The 21,846-nt window shown below is 38.7% G+C and overlaps 1 protein-coding gene across 1 annotated transcript in view; it reads right to left on the bottom strand.

Moving 5' to 3' along the window:
* Nucleotides 1-21,846, bottom strand: part of BRF1 (BRF1 RNA polymerase III transcription initiation factor subunit) — a 161,504-nt gene that overhangs the window by 97,674 nt on the left and 41,984 nt on the right. Inside the window, exon 3 of the mRNA XM_059819175.1 lies at nt 6,684-6,715. Within this exon, the coding sequence (XP_059675158.1) occupies nt 6,684-6,715 (32 nt within the window). The remainder of the gene's footprint in view (nt 1-6,683; nt 6,716-21,846) is intronic.

Here is a 21,846-nt window from a genome sequence, read left to right as displayed (position 1 = left end):
CTTAAATGCAACCTGCTTTTCCCACCTCATCAGTGTTTTATGACCAACTTCAAGGTGTAGGCAGTGTATTTACACAAAATAATAAATTCAAATGGAAATGGTACATCAGGGAATTTCTTTCTTTTGATCACAAGCGCATTTCTTTGCAGTTTCTGGTTACTACCAATTTAGAAAGAAAGCATAACATAGAGTGGATTATGTGCTCTATGTTGTTTTTCTCATGAAGCTCACACATTTTTAATGCAGGGTAAAGTAAAAAAAAAAAAATCAGGAATATTTAATTGCTTCCAGTTTTCCTGGCAAATCAGTAGGAAAAGAGACTTCAGGCCCTCTCAAACAATACGCTTCTCATCTTTAAAAGTTACCAGATATCCATAGGTTTTGGGGCACTTCTCATAAATAGGAAATTAAAGCTGGCATAAAGCTCACCCAGAAATCTGTACTGGCATTGAACTGCTGAAACATGACATTTAAGAACTCCTGGTTTTAGTGGAAGAAGGCCATTTCACTAGAATTTTATGCCCCTGTCACTAATTTCAACTATTACTCACGCACACACACATATCCTGTGACAGATACAATACATAATAGGCATATAGAGAGTCTTCCTTTACTCTCACCATTTGTATGGTTTTTTGCACTCCATTAAGCTTAGAAAATTAAGAGAATTAATTTAGAGGCCTACTTTAATTTCTAGTTCTTTCTTCATTAAGAACTTCTTATAAAAATTCATATACTCCAATCCATCAAAAGCTTAAAGTTCCAAATTTAGAACCATATGACATTTGCATTCATAAAACTTAATTTTATGAGTCCTTAGAATGGTGAATAAACAAAAATGCCCTTCTAAAAGGATGTCTCTGGCTTCGACTTGAATTGGTGGACCTTTAAAGCTTACCACATCGACTTCGGCCTCTTTTCCCCCCTCTTAATTTAAAAGGATCATACTGAAAAACAGCATCTTCCCAAACTCCCCCAGTCAAAATTGTCAAAGTGTAACAATTGTTTTACAGACTTTCATCAGACTTGGGCTCTGTCTTTGCGTATTTTGATCAGATATTAACATTTCCTAAACTTGATGTAATCCCTAGGTTTGAACATCAATACCTAATACAGAGTGGTGTCAACCTCCGTCAGAGGGGATATTTTAAAATATCTGCATACCCTGATGGTTTTTACCGTATTATTTTACATTCAGTTCACATTTAACAGAATAAATTTACGAACATATGGACCTGCCACTGAGTTGTTTTTTTTAAAAAAACAAACAACCTAGATTCTTCATCAGGAAGACATCTTTCAGACAGTAAGTATGTGCTCACCAAAGCACTGAAAAAAAAAAAAAAAACAAAACCACACAAAAAACAAACCCAACACACCACCAACCAATGTTTTTACCTCTAAGTTTTTACAGAGAACTTAAGATTCTGTAAGATATTGTCCTTTACAGATAGTTAACTTCTGTGCTTGTTACAGAAAACTTTATATTAGTTAAAAGGGGCACTTGGAGAAGGAATGGCTTCCAATTATTCAGTTACATCTTTATAGAAAGATCCTTCTACTTGTTATACTCTTTGCCCTTCACAGTATTTTTTGGTAACACAGCCTTTTCATTTCACATCTGTCAGTCATCAGATGCTGATTTCAAAGGGACACTTCCATAGGGACTCTTATCCTTTCATAATTTCCTCTTGCTTTCACATCATGCCTGATGTGTTCACAAATACCAATATACTTCCACTTGTAGAAATAACAACAAATACCTCCTTTCCAGTGACACGGGAATTCAGCTGTTCATCAGTCTAACACCTTCCAGAATTTTAAACTCTCTTTGGGAAACAGGGAATCTCCCATTCGTACAGTTACCAGGTCACTTTACCTTCTGGACAGTAGCAAAAAATAAAGCTGCAATCATTGAATGAAAGTTTTTGTTTGACTATAAGTTCCATAAATTTATAAATCAATATCCTTTCACTACGAGCATTTTCCGGAAAGGCTTTTCAAGATGATGGTGTGGCATTCTGGAAAAATACTACAAGTGGTGATGATGGTTAAGGTCTTCTGTCTTTTAGAAAGACAAAGACCGGGCAGTTGGAACGCAATGAGAATTCACACTGTGAAACATCCATGGCTGCTTGCCTAAATAATTAAGCAAGCATGAAAAGCAAATGAGTTTTTAAGCAGAGTGTCTGTTGCTAGGGAAAGAGGCACCTGTGGTTATTTGATTCATTATTAACATTTCTAGTATAGTAATGCCTGAAGGTCCCAACCAGGTTGTTTAAATTAACTCAATCAACATAGCAATTTGCATAGGGGCAATAAAGGCAAATGCAGTCAACACGTTAATAACTTTAAATGAACAAAAGGTATTAACAACTGAAGCAAATGAGTACAGTCTTTAAAAAATACTCTATTTTACCTTTCTCCACACAATAAATTGAAACTTCTTTTTTTTTTGATGCATATTGCAACCAGAACATTACATTTAACCTCGAAAGACAATACACAAAACTACAAATATGTACCAAACCCAGCTTGTCAGACTGCAGTTCAAAAAGAGACACAGCTCAAAATTAAGCAGCTTCCTCTCATGCTATGCTTTAAAGCACTGCCTTCAGTCTGAAGACTCTGAAGGGAGAGTCTACTTCTGCTAATCATGTATGCGGTAGTCCTAGTATTCTTCCTCCAACACCACAGCTGTACAGTAAACCATTATCGTACCATCTATGCAAGAAAGTCAAAGAGTAATTCATGACAAGCATAGAGTAATCAGGGAGGCCAATGCTGCCTTTCAAAAAAAAAAAAATAAAAACAACAAGCGTACAAAAATAACCCGCAATAAAAAGCCTTCTGGACAAGAAAGTTCTTTTACGTGACTAGACAAACTGAAGAGAAGAAACAGGGGGTGAGAGTTGTGTTTTGAAGTGGAAGAGAGACCAAAGGAAGACTAGACCAAGCAGGTGCCAGTTACTGATTTTCACTTCTCATACACCCCCTTCCCGTATCTAGAATTGGACTATAGTTCAGGTTGGAATGGATCTCAGGAGGTCTCCAGCCCAATCTCCTGCTCAAAGCAGGGTCAGCTATGAGAACAGGCCAGGTTGCTTGGGATCTTGAAAACCTTCATGGACAGAGACTTCAAAACTGCTCTGAGCAACCTGTTCCAATGTTTGACTGTCCGCATGGTGAAAAACCTTTTCTTGATATTGAGTCAAAACATCTCATTTTAATTGACTATGTCTGTTGCTGCTAATCCTCCTGCTGCGCACTCCTATGAAGAGCCTGGCTCTGTCCAACATCTTTTCAGTAAGCATTAGCCTTACTTAACAGCAGGACACACCACAAGGCACACTAAAAATTGTATTCTACTAGGCTGAAATTGGAGATCAAAGCACTGCCAACACCTCTTCCTAAAGTCTTTTATAACCACATTGCAAAGACCATGACACTGGAGATCACAAGAGGCTAAAAAAGAACTGTCATTTCTCAGGATAAGAAAAGCAGCATTTCACCACACTGAGATGAAAACTTTAGCCAACTAGTTCTGCAGGTGGAAGGAAGGAGGTGCTCTGAAGCAGGTGAGCAAACCTAAACGGTTCAAAAGTTGGGCCAAGGCTAGACAAGCTTCACAACTCTCCTGAACAAGCAAGGCCTGTCGCTTAGATTGGACTAACAAAAAAGCAAACAAAAGGCCTGATTACAGACCTCTCTAAAGATTATATTTGCAAGTAAAATGCAGTATCTGAAAACATAAGCAAGTACTTTCCCTGTCAGAGACTGATGACTGATCGTCCTTCCAACTCAATCAGCATGCAGCATAGCTCTGCTCTGCACAAGGAAGGAGCCTGATTTGTAGCAGTGGTCTGGACATTTTCAGTTCATTCCAGATAATGCTTTAAGTCTAAATGTACCAGAGGCATACTGAATCTGACAACACTTTCAACAGGAGGTTTCCAATACATAGGATATATTTCACCTGAAGATAAAATGAGAGAAAAAATACCGAAGAAATTGCCTTTCCAATTAAAAAAAAAAAGACATTTTGGCTTTTTCCAAGATGACAGCAATTTTGAAGCTCCAGAAACTGTTATGAAATGTAGCAGTTCTCCAGTGGAAGAAGACAAACTCACACATCTCAGTCATCAGCATAAAAGTCATATCAACTGATATGACTTCTTAAAAAGACTGCCATAACAGTGAAAATGAGTCTCCTCTATTGCTAAGTTTTAGCTGCATACTACTATTCTAAAAGCATGTTACACTATAGGGGACAGCTTTTTAAATTTTTTTCTTTTAATGGAGAATGGGGGACCAAATCCCAAAGCAACTCAGTAAAGACAGGAAGAGAGGTAGTACAAGAAGTACAGACTAGAGCCTAAGAGGCCACACTTACAATTTCCTCTCCTTTTTTCTTAAAAAAAAAAAGCTACACAGAACAAGAGAGAAAGAACACAAATATGATATGTCATTAAAAAAATACTGAGTTGCAGGTAACAGCAGATTCAAATCTTCTTAATATTACTCTTAGCTACCACCTTTCTTATGCTGTCAGCTACAGAGGGTGTTGGATCTCCCGCTGCTTGCAAGACAGTGATTGAAGGTCACTGATGTGGAGGGTGCCATAAGCAGGATGCAGAATGGCACAGCTAATATTGTTTCCAGCTGCAAGATGGCAAAAGGAAGCAATGGATGGCCTTTTTCACAGGCTTTCATTTATCTTTTTTGCTGGTAGCTAGAGTTACAAAGCTTAATTTTTGTTTTGCTTTTAGACAAAGCAATACACAAAAGGTTGTTATGCCTTTTTTTTTTTTTTTCTCCTCAAATGCACTGAAACCTATTCCAAGGTAGCCTCCATGAAGACACTTCATAAGGATATTTCATTTAGTAATTTTCTTCAAAAAATTCCTGCGGTCAGATGATTAACAGCCCTGCAGGTCGCTTCACCTCCTGCAGCAACTGAGCTGCATCAAGTAGAAAATTCTGAAGAAAAATCTCAAAAGTTGCTATTAGCATCTAAGCAAGAGTTGGTGAAGGTCAATAGTAGCTCGTTTTTTAGACTTTCAGATGTGATTTTTTTCTGATATAAAATGGATACCTTTCTCATTTTACCCAGTAAAACAATTACCTGGACTAGCATGACTTATTTTGTACAGATGAGTCTGACCAAGTTAAATATTTCAGAAAGATACCACGATTGCTGCTACTACTACTGCTAACAACCTTTCTTTTTCTTTAATGACATTCACATCCCAACTTCAGGATGGGAGAGCTGTCCTTGAAAAACAAGAGGCACTTCAAGGTAATATAGTACAATCTAATGAACTAATTGCTTTTCTCTTTTAGGCACGCAGTCTGTGGGCAAAGGCTGATCTAAAGCAGAACGTACTGAGGTTTTCTGCCTGGGCCATAAATGTTTTGCCACCAAGTTTTTGTTTGTTTAAAAAAAACAAAAACAAAACCAAACTCGGGGTGGGGAAGAAATCAGGCTAGGACCTGAAAAGCTCATTTATATGTTCTTAAGCAGGACTTTCTGGCTAACTACAGTTAACAATCACATTTAAGATTCCTGTTTGCTCAGATTCACCTTAAAGAAGGTATAAATTAGAGCACATTAGAAGTCTTCACACAGTTAAATACATAAATACAGATCATGATACTGAAATTTTGCATTTTTCCTCTGGATGGGGTTGATTATTTCCCTACTACTGATCTATTTCTGTCTCTCCCATCTCTTCAGTTACTCCTCTTTAACCTTTTGGTCCTCATATGCCCCATCTCAACAGCTTTTCTCGCTGGAATGTACAGAGGGGAAAAGACAAATCATTCAGTCTTTCTTGTCTGTTCCTGCTGACAATCCATCTTTTTTTCTTTTACAGATACAATACCTCTTGGTGTTCTTCATGTTGTGTGACTATTCTTCGTATTACTAGCATTCAGAACAATCACCACGAAAAATCACCTGTGTTTAGAAGGAAATAAACCTCCCATTCTACACGTGCAGTATTTGGTTATAAGTAATCAAAATAATTCTATAAGAGTTTAGAAAAGAGAAAAAAGTTACTAATTTTAAGAATTAAAGATTCATTTGATTACTGCAATTCCAGCAGATTGCTTCAAGCAATAAATAGTCTTCAGAGGATGCCATTTACCAAGACAGCTGGGAGGACAAAAATAGATGCAACTAACCTACTCACATTGTATGTAAAACAGTTGTAACATGGAGAATGAGGGTAAGACAGCATATGTCAGTAGAGCTTTCTATTTCCACATACAGAGCAAGTATGTATTTCTCTCAAAATACATTTTTATAAAGCATGTCTCTGTAGCACACTAATCCATTTACACAGTATTACCTACCAAAAAAGTTATTTCTGTCTTCAGCAACTGTTGTTTTAAAAATCTGTAACATATGACCCCGCACCATTGCGGCAACTGAATCCTGATGAAAGGATCATACTAACTCTTGATACATTATTTGCAGCATTAAAAGCAAAAAATATTTGTTCGACATTTAATTTTACTGAACAATTACTCAGATTTACAAACCCAGTGATTTTCCAATTCAGAATTTTTAGAGAGAAATCAAAACATCCTAAACTGCCCATGCTGACAGCTCTTTGCTTGCAATTACTCTTAAACTTCAACAATTTAACAAACGTTTCAAATAAAAAAAGATACAATACCTGAAGAAGGTCACTGAGGTCAAGTAACATGTCTGTGAAGAAGTCAAGGAATATACATGCTTGTTGAATGTGCCAGTGTTTCTTAATTTCATTAGCAACCCAAAAAAAGGAAGAAATAAACCCAGGTTTAACTGTCAAATAAAACAAATACATACCAGGTACTTGGATGCACCACTTCTGCTAATGGCCAGCATCCAGCTAACTGTTTAACTCCCCAAAAAATCCTGCCAGCACCCACTGCATTTACCACACAAGTTGTCTATGTGGAGTGATAGTCTCAAAGAACAAGCCAACAACTCGTGTGACTTACAATACTTACCATATACTGGAGCCCAAGAAAGACCCAATGATAACAAAAACAGTAATAGCAGCAAGATAGAATACTCTTATTACACTGTATTTAAGAATGTAAAGCATCATCAGTCTCCTATACCAGCTGAGGATCCTACAAAAACAGATGGAAGAGCAATCTATGAAAACTGCAACAGGTTTCTTTTGTCCTCTTCTATGAGGACCTGTCAAAGAGCTGGGAAGAGAAAGCCACTTTGGCTCCTCTCTTCTCTGACCAAGAAAATCAGCTGTTACCTTTGAGTTCTTACTCCCTCCATCATATCCTACTCCTATGCTGCAGCAAAAATATTAGGTCACTGTCTACTACTCATTATGGGCACCCTTGGAACTCATAATAGCTAAAACCAAGCCAAAACCACTACAAGTTTCCATTAGATTTTACTGAAAGTAAGCACACTTATAAATATATTGTTTTAACAATAAGCGAAAAAGAAAAACATCACCATTAAGCTTAAGGTGCAAAGGTAGCCTTCTCGCTGCTATCAAAGTAATGAACACATGTTGGATCTCCTATCAGCTACTCAGGTGTGGCTTACAGGTCGTAAAAGGGTTCCGGTTTTACCATCAAAAGGCATGTCAAAGTGAAGTATGAGAGAAGGAGAGAGAGAGGCAGGCAAAGAGAACATGTACGTGGGGGTCTATGTGTGTTTGTGTATGTATCAATGTGTTAAGAAATCCAGCATTTAAAAAAAAAAATAATACAGGGACATCAGTATAGTTTGGTACATCATGGTAACGCAAGTGTTAGCATAAGTTCTTCTTAAGGTATGCCAGAGTAATATAGTACACATTTCTCCCAAATATTATCAGCCGTGGAAGGAGAATAATTCAGATAACATAATCAGTTTATACATAAACATTTGTCTCGCTAAGAATTTTTATCCTTGAGCATTTCTATCCTTAGTTTGCATTTAAAATTATATTAATTTAGTACTCCAAATTTGTTACAAAATTCAATAAATTATGTTAATATTATTTGGTGAAAGTTACTTTTAGCATTAAAAAAACCACAGCATAACTGGATATTTATTTAGCTGAAAACTCAGTATGTCTCTGAAAAAATCCAAAATCCCTCACAGACAACATTATGCAAGACCTTAAAGTAATCTTAAATTTTAACACAGTAAGGAAACTACTAACAAAAACAATTTCTAAAATATAGAGCTTAGAAATTTACACAGAGCAACACTGAATTCAACACAACTTTTTGGTCAAAGTAGTGAGAAAGTAGAGAATGGAAAGATTTTAACAATGAAATTGCCAAGGAACCATAACAGCCAGCAGCTCAAATAATGGATCTAGGAAGAAATCACTACACTAATTTTATGCTTGAGAAACATTCTAGGCCTGAAAATGTTCCTAGCTCATTACTAACCTGAAGCATCTGGTTACTCTATGCCCACCCTGAGATACCTTCACCACTGAGATAAACTAAAGTTATCACTCATATCTGATAGATTTCATCACAATTTGGGAAGAAAACCCCCAAAACCCCAAAAGAAAAGCAGCTCATAGGTCACTGAGGCACCAAAGTGAGCAACTGAGTGGTCGTAGAGTCTGTCTGCTGTCGCTGGAGAGACAGGAGGAGACAGAAAGAGAGCATCAGTGACAGAGGCTAATTCACATCCTGGGTGAGCCAGACAGCTACTTTTCTAACCTAGGCATTTCAGTTACAGTCATGAAATCTGTATACCAAAGTATTCTACATCCTACTCAAAGCGTTAAAAACACTTTGGTGGAAGACCTAAACTTAATAACACATTACAACAGTTCAGGCTTTATTACTGTGAGGAAAAAAAAATAAAAATCCACCTTTTTGTCCAAGTAAGGAGAAACAGAGAGCACTGCATGCATTTATAACAACACAATATTAGAGCTAAGAAGATGGGAAATTCACTTGCAGCGTTCAGGCAACTCTCGACAATTTAGAGCTACACTATAGATGCTTTAACACACAGTTGCTTTGCTCCTTAGAGAAGTTAGTTCAAGTGTCCACTGAAATTGTAAGCAAAGGTCACAGTAAAAATGCGGCATTTCTGGATTTCATTTAAGGTAGCCTCCAGCAATCTCTCTCCCTGATTAGATGTGTAGCTGCTACAGCAAAGCAAAAGCAAAGGGGAAATTTGAGTCATGCAGTAGCAATGGGTTGGCCTTTACACCGTGAATATTGTGAGCACAATTATCAGCAGGAAGTAGTTGTAAAAACAGGCAGTTGTTTTCAAACTGCTTTTCAAAGTTGGAACAGTTCAGGAGAACATACAACAACAGCTGAAAACAGCAGATAATACTTACTCTGTATTCAAAAATTATAGAAGCATAAGATAAATGTTTTCTTTGAAGCTGAAAGAAAACAATGATAATTTTACACACAGAGACTGCTAGCACATGGAAAAGTTCTCAACGGGATAGAAAGCTACTGATAGTGTAGATATACACATACAAAATACAAGGACATAAACACAAGGGGACTTAGGTTATAAATGCACCCAATTTAAATAAAAAAGGAAAAGAAAAAGAAAAAAAGTCTTAACAGGTTCCACTGCTTTTCCTTTGCTGTTCATTCTTTAAGCTAATTTCACCAAGGTATGCAATTGACTGTCCATCACTAGAAACGTTTAAATCAAAATGAGATGAGTCTAAAGGCTTTACTTCAAAAGATTTAATTCAAGGGAATCCTTTGACCAACATGATGCAAGAGGTCAGACTGAGCGGCCAGAACGCTCCTTTTCTGCCTTTATAATCTAGTAATCTGTGGATAATGTGAGAGCACGATGAATCACAGCAATAATGATCTCATTCTCAGCACCAGAGGAAACAAAAGTTGATGATGAAATGTATAGTACCGGAAACCTAAAACCCAAGATACCAAAACAAGCATGCATTTGTCCTTCAGTTAGGCCTACATTTTACATGTTCCAGCCATTGTAAAGTTCTTCTATGCAGTGAAATCCCCCTGGTTTTCAGTATTAACATTTAGCAGGGAGCAAAGCTGCCATTTGCCAAAGTTATATACAGAGATGCAGGAATAAATTGTGGAAGGTGCTTTTAAAATAACAACTACCATTTACAATACAGTTGTTTCCCCCCTTAAAAAAAAAAAAACCTATCTTGATTTTAGTGTCTGACAATCTACAATAATCGGGAAACCTTCAAACAGATTATTTCGTGCTACTGTGTCAAAATTCTTCCAGTACGTAGCCTGTCATATCTGGGAGACACAGGCACATATGAGCAGCATGGAGAAGACAAAGAGTCTATTATTTATTTTAGTTAGTTAGTTTTCGTAAGCTACCTTCAGAATCTTTACTTATTTTTACAAGCTTACTACAAAATCTGCCATACCACAGAAAGAGGACTAATGCCAAGGATTCATGACTGCAAGCCACTCATCAGAAATTTGACATCCATTAGAGCCACACTGTCCACTAACGAAGTGTTACCTTTTTTCAGTTGAACTAAAATGCTTTCTGTTTCTATCAAAAACTAAAACCAGATCCATTAATTATATGAAATATTTAAACATGAAGTCCCTCTCTGTACTCAACAAGAGCAATTCTGCTGGCTGCAAACAAAAAAGCAAAGCTTAATAGGAAATCTGACTGAAAAGCAAAAAAGATTCTTAAAACAAATTTTTCTCAAGTTCTAAATGAAATTAAATATTTGCAATTTAAATGTTACGGTTCTGTATAAGCTACATAAGAGATGGGAACTTCCCAGAACCACTTACAGTAACAAACACATGGAGGTAAGACAAAAGGGTGGGTGGACATAGAAGTGGAGTGATACCAGGGTGAAAAATCAGTGACAGCATTTGGCTGGCCCTGAATCCAGTCTTCCACCTTTCAGTTCAACACCCAGTTCACAAACTTCCCTTTCCATAGTTTCATACAGCAAGTGATTTCTGATTATGACTTATCATGATTATATCTCTGCTGCTTTACAAACTTACACCATTTTAATTAGCAATTAATTAAAACTGACTGACAGCACTAATTGTTTAAAGTAAATATTTCTCTTCCCAATGACACTGAACTGAAATGATTAGAAAATAATAAATAAAACCAATTCTGTTGTAGAAAACTCATTTCTGATAACTCTAATAAAAGCTTTGCCTTGAGACTGAAATCCTACAGAGCCAGTTTCCAAAGTTTCTTAAGTTTGCAGTTTCATCTGTGCAAGAAGTCCACATAGCACAGGCTGCACTTGAGTATGCAAATAAAAACAGTATATAACAAATCAAACTGTTAAGCACAAATGCCATTTTCATAAGAAGCTACCTTTATGTGTAGATTAATGCATGAGCAAAAAAAAGAATTGCATATGGTCTGTGGGGTTTTTTCCTTCTTTGCACACAGCTGCACGGCTGTATTTCATAAAGCTATACTTTTCTACATTCTAGATTCTAAAATCCCCAACTTAAGGACAAAAAGCAGTGCCACGCTCCTTCCCCAGGTAAATCAGGATGTTTCTCTAGCAGCTCCCTTTCAGCACATGCAACGCCTCTATCTTTGTAGTTAAGACAAAGTTAACGGCAGTAATTCAGCATCGTACAACCACCTAGGCTGATTATTAAAAAGGAGACAGGCATTTCGGGCTGCATTCAGCCTGCCTCATTTCACAGCATTAACTGAAAGGGTTAGAAGTGTAGCTTTCTGGCTCACCTAAGATCTGAATTAGCTTCTGACACCAGTCCTCCCCTCCTCTATCTTCAGTGACTGTAGACAAAATCTAGGACAACTGGGCTGCTGGCTGGCGCCTCAGCTACTTAGACTGGATGGATCCAACACCTGCGAGCTACATTAACCTTCAGACTCCCCAATGCACATACAGTTCCGTCTTTCCTAAATTAACGCTGTAGCTTTTCTTAATAATTGTCTTCAGAGTCATTCCCATTTAGAGGAACATTTTCAAAAGCACGCCAGGCTAGCTGAATATGCAGCGAGCGTTCAGCACTTTTGAAAATGCTGCCCTTAGAGAATACTGTCTTCAAAGGATTGGGGCTAGGCTGTATTCCTAGTGTTACTGACTTCAAGTAAATAAGCTGCTTTGTGGGATACTGCAAAGTATTTGCATAGTCACATGTAAATTTGTAGCACAGCGCAACACACAAGTAAAAAAATACATTTCTTGTCCCAAAATGCTTGTACAGTCAACTCACAGTTATTCAGGATATCAGGTGGATAAAATAGGCAAAGAATACCCGTACTAAGCTACTGAAAGATAATCTAGTTAGTATATTTACTTTGGGAAAAGAAAATTTAGGCATAGAATGAAAATGTAAATATTAATTTAAAAGTTTTGAGAGACATGGGTTAATCTTCAACCTGGATGATGTGACCATGTATAAATACCAGTTGGCTATACTCAAACAACAAAAAGTCTCCAAACAAGAAAGAGACCCCGTCGCCTGAACAGTAAATTGAACAATCGCTGGCAAGGGAAAACAAGAGAGGTTGCTAGGAGAAACAAGGTTTAAGGAAGAACTTAAAAGAAGAGCGGGGCTGGCAGACAAGAATAGGAGAGAAGCACCAGGGAAGGAGAAAAGCTCAAGCTGCAAGGGAAAAAGAAACAAGAGTAAATAGTACAATCACTGCAGAAAACATCCTGTGTCTGAAAAGAGTTAAAACACATAGGCAGGTATGAAATCGCACAGTCCAAAAATCTGCACAGAATGACCATTTGATAATAAAATGGGCATGAAAAAAGCAGGTGGGAAGCAGGCCACCAATAGTAAAGACTTAAGGAAACGTAAAGGAGTTCAGTTCTCTCGCTTTTCTCTGTGTACAAATTCTGTAAGGTTACGCCCTTGTACCAACTGTGAAAGAAAAGTTTCACGAAACTCAAGAGGTGCCGATTTAGAAGAACTATTCTGAGATGACAATTGGGTATTTAGCACAGCAGCAATACACACGTTTGGAAACGTGAAGCAGGTGGCTGAGACAGAGAAGTGGCAGAAATTAGAAGCAGAGAAAAATCACTGCCTGGTCAGAGGTGGCAAAGGAAAACCAGCACTGTCACGAGCCTGACACTCTGCTTTTCAGAAAACTCCAAATGGAAGAGTTTGGAAATATGAAAAAAAAAAAAAAGGGAAAAAAGAAAAGAAAAAACGACACCAAAACAGAATAATCTCAGCCAGCCTGGCCCAAACTGCCCACTACAACCACCTTCCCTGGGCTGCTATTTGTGCAGCAACGTGGCAAACCAGCCTAGGGAACTGTCCGAAATAAATATTTTTTCTTTCGTTTTTTTTTTGCCTGTTTTCAGCTGGATTAACTCCCTAGCTCACATGTAACTGCTCAAACACCTGGGCTGATAGAAGGCAGGGGACAGACTGGGGGAGGACTGAGCAGGCAAGGGCAAAGCAAGATGACTTCGTTCCGAAGCCGCGCCAGCTCGCACTGGCTTAAAGCATTCATCAAAACTAGCGCCCAAGACAATCCCTCAGTCACCCATCCCACCTTCTCAAATTTCTCTTTAAAGTAACACCATTTGCAGAGTTCTCCCCAGCTTGCTCCAAAACACAAAGACCTACCTTGTCTGAAAGAGAAACCTTAAAACAAATAAGAGCAAAACCCTGCAGAATAACTGCTTTATAGTAAACAAAAATCTTACAAAACTGATAACACTTTCCTTGTTTTAAGTACATACACAGTTCCTGTGTGAAAGTTCATCATAATACTGCTCTGGTTTACCCACGGCAAACACCCAGCTATACTTTTCGCAAAGTAGCATTACAGTGCTCAGCTAAACCGGAACAAAACCAAATTCTGTAGATGCAGAATGTTTTACATTTTCCATGCTAGAAGCCAAGCGTTACATCTTTGCTTTCATACCCATACTGAGTCTAATGCACTGGTATTAAGTGCTCCTTGGAGAATTATCTCAACAGACCTTTGCTGGGATGGGAGTGCGGCAGCTGCTGTACCTAGCACTGGGACATGGCAGAGTTTGCACAGAAACTCAGATGCTGCCTTCCTGCCAGTATCAGTGAACTTGATTTATCCATGCTTAGGCATTATCTAACATCTTACATGTAAAAATGGTGCCACTCACTTAGCAGAAAATTTCTCATACTGGAGCCTTTGTTTTAAGAAAAAGTATAGCTTCAAAAAAATGAATTGCATCCCTGCCATTCTGAGGCTGCTGACTCCTTAACGGCCTGTGGCGGCACATCCAACAATCAGATGTGTTAAACCTCCCATTCTGAAAGGCCTTTAAGAGAATCATATCAGCATATGTCATGTAACACACTGACAGAATAAGCCCTTCTGTACCAGATGCCTGTAGGCACGTAACTGTAGGAACCTCTTTCGTTACTTCAACTGGATACTTACCGCCATGCACCAAAGGGAGCCCTTGCATTCACAAAGCGGGCAGTACAGGAATACCTTTCCCCCAACGGCGTATTCCTCTTGATTGGAAAACCTCACCTTGGCAGGCGGGAGAGCTCTCTGCATTCCCACCCTCGCTCGCACCTACAGCACTCCGTCAGAAAACGCCAGGTGTAATGGCTTCATGGACGTGGCCGGCTCCCTCCTGGGGCACGGACTGAGCAACACTTTCACAAATGCCACCAAACTGTTAATTACTAGTCTTGTAGTAATCAAAGCAAGTTTGATTAAAGGCATTATAGTAACTCACAGTAACTTGCCCCATCACCTGTCTTTGTTACAGAACTTCAACACAGCATGGAGCTGAAAACTGAGAGCTTAGGACTAGTTTATCAGCAGTGCTTGGAAGGCAGAAAAACATGCCACTTTTACCCAGCTGAACTCCTCAAAGCAGTCTGGTTTAGTCATTTTCAGTAAAATAAGTAGGAAAACATGGAGCTAAACTGATGCACCACATCGGTGGGTTGAAAAATCCTCGACCCATGCTTTCCCTTTAAGAAACGCCTATAGTAAATATATATAAAAAAGTTTTCTACATATTCACTGTAGCAGAAGCCTACATAAGTCGTAACAGCACAGAGGTATACATAATTTGATTTTTCTTAGAGTTACATTTTCTAAACTGGGCTTGCCTTATGGTTCATAAATAGTCGCTTATCCCAAATGAGTTACTAATAAAGCATTTTACCAAATAGAGAATAATGCATCTTGCACAGGCTATGCTTTACAGTACAACTGTAAGTGTGTTCAAGGGAGGTTTATTGAGCAGTATGGGAATAGAAAACTCATATTCCCTCCTTGGACAGTTATGCAGGTATCTTGGGATATGGTAACAGAAGCAACTGAGTCAGCGTGGTTGAATTTACCAACCTGTGGACAAGACGCAATATGCAACCATGTCTTCATTTCTACTTCACAGCAATGCACAAAGGAGAGATTACCTTAAGCTCTCACTAGCAGGGTGAGGAGATACCTTCACTTCCTGAGAGCGCAACTGAACAGGGCTCAAGAAGAACTAAAAAAAAAGAAAAAAGGACTGCAATAGCTCTTCTAACTTTAAAATTGGTATTTGATATTTTTAAGTATCTTCCAGGGCTAGAGACAAGTGATGCATCATATTTGAAATGGATACAATCCTCGACGCATTCCCCCCTTCAAGGACATAATATACTGGATTTTAAATATAAAACAAATTTATGTCTTGAAAAGTTGCCCCTAAAAAAAGATTAAATTTGGTCCTTGAACAAGTGTAATACAGCAGGTGGAGGGAGAAGTTTACATGGCATGGAAGAAAGAAGACGTATCTGATATTTTAAGGTCGCTAACTTTTCAGAGAGTTCAATTACGAGACTAAATCTTTGAGACGATCTATTGAGCAGGGAAAATACCATTGCAGGCATTTGATACGTTTTGTATTTTATCTACACAAAAGGGTGGGAAATAAATGCTTCCCTTTTGGAATCTGTTTTTCCCAAGAAATTGGAAGGCATAGCCCAGAGGGACTCCAGGCTGTGCCTCAGGACACTAGGTTTCCGTTTCCATTTTTGCCACTGCCCCACAAAAACATTTCATCCTTCTTTATCATGTTTTTATATTGAAGACAACAGTTTCCCCTTCCTTGGTAAAATGCTCTGAAGTCATCTTACTATTGTAATATACATTTTGACTCTGGGGTTCTCAAGTCTCTCCAAAGGGTCAGAGAAACAAGCTTTCAAATCTATTTCAGCTATCATCTCCCAGTAGGTAACTAACTTTATGGTCAACAATTATTTTTCAGACCATCTGCCTGCCTTTGAAAGACCCAAGCTACACCCTGTCTTAATGCAACATCCTGATCTAATCACTGGGTTTATGATATGCAAATCAACATAGAAATTTGTCCCCCTGTCAAAAACATGCAAAAAGGGGCTTAAGAACTAAGTGACATCTTGAGCTCCTTAAAATAAGAGATGCAATGCATATCACAGATTCAGTCCCTCCTTTCAAGTATGCCAGTCCTAATTTTCATGCCTCTATTATCCAAAACACATAGCTAAGAATCTCCTATAATAACAACTTTAAAGTCCTTTATTCAGTTTAATATTTAGTTCAATTTTGCACCAATTTGCTCTAAAATCACTTCGTAAATAAGCATATCAATTCTCAGTGTTAAAAAAGATAAAGCAAGTGTCAGCTCCTTGTTTATTGGTTATTCATCTTTATGAAGGGATCCTTAAGGAGCAAAAGGAAAACCCTTTAATGGAGCGAAGAGCGTGGGGGGAGAGGAGGGTAGGAAGGGGCCAGAATACACATACCGATATCCTACTGAAAACTCAGGTCTTCAGTAAGCAATCTGCTGCAATTCTCTCCTTGTCACGGATACTGCAATTCTGTTGGCATTACTGTCAATATTTACTTCACTTAAGTAGGAACTCCCAAAGCATCACAAGACAATGTTGCATAGGATCAGTCAGTGAACACACTGAAATTAATTTACTTGAAAATGGCATTTCTCACGTTCTTAAAAGTTAACAACCTTCATTAACTGGTTTTAACCAAGGTGGAAAATGAGAAATATTTTCCTGAACTGTCATTATAAACTTTTATCCCTGTATTATCTTCTTTTGAACGCTGTAGCAATGGCAAGCACTTATCTCGTGTCTCTCTTACAGCACAGAGACTGCTCTTTCATTATCAGTTTTTAAGAAGCTGTAAACTTATCTCAGCTGCTGGAATTCTTCACGAGAGAAAAAAAATAAATCAGTAATGATGTACATATCATCTGCCTCTGGGAAAATAAAAACTGCCAGTGATACGCTGGGAAAGATCTCCTTAGACTCCTTTCACACAGCCTTGCAGTAGTTTCATTGTAACCAAGCAGTGTAATTTCAAATAACATTCTACAGCGCGCTGATGGCAAGCTCCTAAAATACAGCTCTGCTCCAAACAACAACTGAGAATGCTATTGTGGGTCTTATGTTTACAGCTGCTCACTGATTGTGTCATATTTGCAAAGCTTTCAAGAAAAATGATAAACTTTTTTTTCCCCACGGCTGAGACTTATAAATTCAGCCTAGGATTTTGATAACAAGCTCAGTACAGCACCAGAGCTAGTGAGCCTGCAGAACTCGCCCCTCTTTACAATTCTAGCTAAAAATTCCAAGTGTTTTAGCCAATATACTTGGAAAAGTATATGCCAGGGTCTTAGCAAAATCTAATAGGAGATTAATATGCAGAACAGGACTCCTACATTGTAGGAAGCAGCATACTACTATATGGTATAGATGCACATGGGACACAAACATATCTACATCGTATTACTGCCCTGATGAGCAAGTAATTTTGCTTCCCTTCTGTGCCTCAGTTTCTCCACCCAGAAGATGGGGATTGTAAAACTGACCTTCTCCATAAAATTATATAGATTCTACACCTCCATCACCAGGACCTTCAGCTAGGAAGGAGTAAACTGGAGTTACAGTCCTGCTGCCAGAACTATTTACATATTAGGTCATTATATTAATATACAATAAATACATTAGTAAAAAAAACCAAAACACACAAATAACCTGAGAGAAAGAAGCTGAACTAGGTATACACCCTCTCAAAGCCTGGCCATTCATCTACAAAAGCTTCCACTTGTTTGCTCGTCTCCTGGCCCCACAATTCTTGCATTTCAGATTGCACAGCAACAACAACTTCAAAAGGAGAACAGGCAGGGTTCAACCCTGACTACTCTCTCAGCTTTTAACTCCCCTTACGGAAGCGAATCCGGGTTTTCTGCAAGGAAGAGGCTTTAGTCACGAGCCCTTAAAAAAAATAATAATTAAAAAATTTTTTTAAAAAAATCAGTGAGCGCCTGTCATTGTGTCGCCTGTCAGAAGATGGATCGCTCCGCACTCTGAGCAAAGAGAAATTCTCCGTACAGAGCACTAGCCAAACACTTAAACTGCCAAATGGAAAAACAGTTCAGTGGCACCCCTGAGCAAACTGTCACTTACCCATCTCTTTTACACGGCACCCTAGCTGTCACGGGCACCGGGGAAACTGGCACTGTGGTGGATGTTGCTTACCTTGACTTCAACAAAGCTAAAGACATGGACTGCCATGGTGTGCTTCAAGCCAAATTGTTGAGACATCATGGTTTGGCTGGTTGGCCTAGAAGGTAAGCATAAAACTGGCTGGACTGCCAAGTTTGAAGGACTGTGATTAATAGTACAAAGTCCAACTAGTAGACAGGTACTACAGGGATCCCTCAGGGGAAACACTGTCTTGATTAGCAATGAGACAGCAAGGCAGAAGGCATCCTAGGCAAGTTTGCAGATGGCACCAAGCTGGGGGAGCAGTCAATACATCAGAAGGTGGGGCTGCCATTCAGAGGGATGTTAGCAAGTTGGAGAACTGGGCTGACAGGAGCTGCATCTGTCTTTGAACTTTCTGAAAAGTCTTGCACCCAAGACAGTAGAAGAGTCTTGCACCTGTAGACCCCTTGCTACAGTGTAGGCTGGGACTGACCAGCTAAGGAACAGCTTGTACAAAAGCCTCTTGAGGTCCCCATGGACAAATTGAGCAGGAGTCAGCAGCATGTTCCTGCATCAAGAAAGACCAAACACGTACTGAGTTGTATTAGCAAAAGTGCAGCCAGCAGTTGAGGGAAGTGGTTATTCCCCTCTATTCAGTACCTGCGAGGCTGCATCTGAGAGCCATGTTCAGGTCTAGGTTCTTAAGTACAACATCAGTGCTCTGGAGTGACTACAGCGGAGGGCCACTGAGATGGCTGAGGGGCTGGAGAACGTGATATACGAGGAAAAGCTTAGAGAGCTGGGCTTGTTTAGCCCAGAGAAGGTTTTAGAGGAGCTCTAAAGCTGTCTTAACTACCTAATGAGGGGGTATAGAGAATATGGAGCCAAATTCTTCTCAGACAGAACGCAAGGCAACAGATGCAAGTTGCAGCAAGAGAAAAATCTGATTAGATATAAGGAAAAAAAAAATCTTTGCCATGAAGGTAGTAGAACATTGCAATAGGGTGCCCAGAGAATGACATGTCCATTGCTAGAGACAATCAACACTCAACCAGAGTAGGGCTTCAGCAATCTACTAAGGACATGAGCGGGGAATAGGAGAGATGACTTCCAGAGGCCCCTTCCAATCTAAATTATTCTACAATCCTACATAGCACACAGGCTTTCTGGATTCTCCGTGTATTTCATCACCTTCAGATAACATTGCCTATATAAACAATTCCCTGTATGTACCACACCTTCTCTTGACTGGAGAGCTGGTGGAAAATGCTCTGTATTCTCTTGCCTCCCATCCTAGAACCTGTCAGTAGGAAGGACTGTTGTGATGAAACACTTCTGTCAAGCTACTTTTTTTGCAGCTTCTTTGTTTGATGCTGTCCTCATGCTCTGGATGCTACCTCTCAGCCAATGTTCCTGGCTCCTGATTGCGCTCCCAACTTCTCCAATTGCAACAGGAGGAAAGTGACCAGTTCACAGCTCTGCTGGGAGGGCTGCCAACATTATCAACAAAAACCAAGGACTGGAGCATTCTCTTGTTTCATCATTGAATGACTATGAGAAACAGCTGAGACACTAAAGCCACCAGTTCAAAGACTGAGGAATGGGTACAGCAGCAACCAATACTTGGGTTGCTTTCCTCTGCCACAGTAAGAGCTTAGAGTCTAGGTAGAAAATAATAAATATTAAACTGAACATTGACAAAAATATTTTTCAGCTGAAAAACTATAATCTGAATATGTGCTGGAAATAGTTATTGGCAATGAACTGGATCCTCCAGATGTGACAAGAATGCAGTGATTTGGGAGTCCCTCAGAGACAGCAGCACAGATGCAGTCCATCTGTTGCATTCTCTAGAAGACTGATCCTTTAAGGACCAGAAATTTTCATATAGAAAATTCAACTTAGATTCTGCAGAAGTTAACGGCACTCATGTGGGAAAACCAAACTTTCAACTCCAGATAAGTACAGAATAGAGTGTTCTCTGAATTCAGATACCAGCTGAGACGCAGCAGGTGAAACCTCCAGGTGTTTCTTTAAAAGATGACTTCTTCAGTAATGACTCACAATTATTTTATATTTCTTTCCTTATTTCCCTGGAAATCAAGGATGGTCCACTGATGATTTCGATGGCAAATTTCAAAAGAAATATTCTCAATTCAGACAGCCCAGCCCTTTTTCCAACAGGAAAGCATCTATGATATCACAACCTTTGGAGCTGACTAGGCAGAACTTCATTAATCTGAAGCCATGGCTTCGTTGGGCGGGGGGGAAGTGTATTTTTAATGCAAGTTAGCTAGAAGGCGACAAAATCCTTGCAAAGCAAGGACACAGTGGTGCTTTCTCAGAAACTAGCAAGTTCAGGTAACCTCTCGAATTTTCTGTAGTCTAAACTTGAAACACCAGCTCTTTGTTTGTCCTAAAACTGTGCCACACATTACAGTACCTGAAATGACAGTAACAACTTTGTTTCCCCTTGGAAACTGCAAGGCCAAAAGGCTCTCTATAAGCACAATAAAAAGTTTAAAGGACCAATTATAGAAGGAAAAATACTGTAAAACAGATAAAGGTGAGAAATTCTCCTGAAACGAAGACAGAGGCAACGTTTGGAGTTCTGTTTTTCATGCAATAAGACTTTCACATTTCAGTTAGTACACGTCATGTGGCTGAATATGTATTTTTACTGCACAATTTTCTCTTCATATTAGAAGGATCGTAGCATGTTATAAGTTAGACACAATTTTTTGTCCACACTAAAAGAATTTTTTTCAGTCCATATATTTCTACTCTTCAAAATTTGCTTTCCATCATGAGTAGTTCATATATGATAACATAAAATATATTGTTCACCATTCCTCCCTGCTTACCAATACAAAAGGAATCTGAAGAGCACTCTGATTTCTACTCCCTGTCGAGGCATAAGCTAAGACTTTATTTTTGGCAGACAAGCTGCTCCTTCATTGAAGAAACAGTTATACATCTCCGTTTAAAAATACTGATTAGCAAATCTCGTATTTTACCAACACTTTACTTTACCAACACATGCAGTCAAAACATCACTGAGACTACTGTATTTCTCCCAAATTGGAAGGATGTTGAAAATTAAATGATTCACTTACAGCTGATCTAAAGATGAGAGCTCTGCAATTTATGTTTTATTGTCAAATGTTTAAAGGATTATATCTAAATAAAATACACAATATGCAAGCTTCAAAGCACACGTTATCTTCAACATCTTATTTCCAATTAACAAGTCAAAATAAGGAAGGCATGGGGAACATTTGGCTTCAAAAGCAGAGCTCTGGAAGAAATCAAGATTTTTGTTGTTTTGGGTCTCATTTAAGGCTGCTATTTTCCCAAACTGCTGAAAATGGATAAGATGGAAAGATTATTCTCTCTCTCAAAGGGGGGAAAATAGCAGACATA

The sequence above is a fragment of the Gavia stellata genome, chromosome 7, assembly GCF_030936135.1.
Source record: "Gavia stellata isolate bGavSte3 chromosome 7, bGavSte3.hap2, whole genome shotgun sequence".
NCBI lineage: Eukaryota > Metazoa > Chordata > Aves > Gaviiformes > Gaviidae > Gavia > Gavia stellata.
Note: the sequence above shows the minus strand (reverse complement) of the source record. Positions and strands in the feature narration are given on the sequence as shown.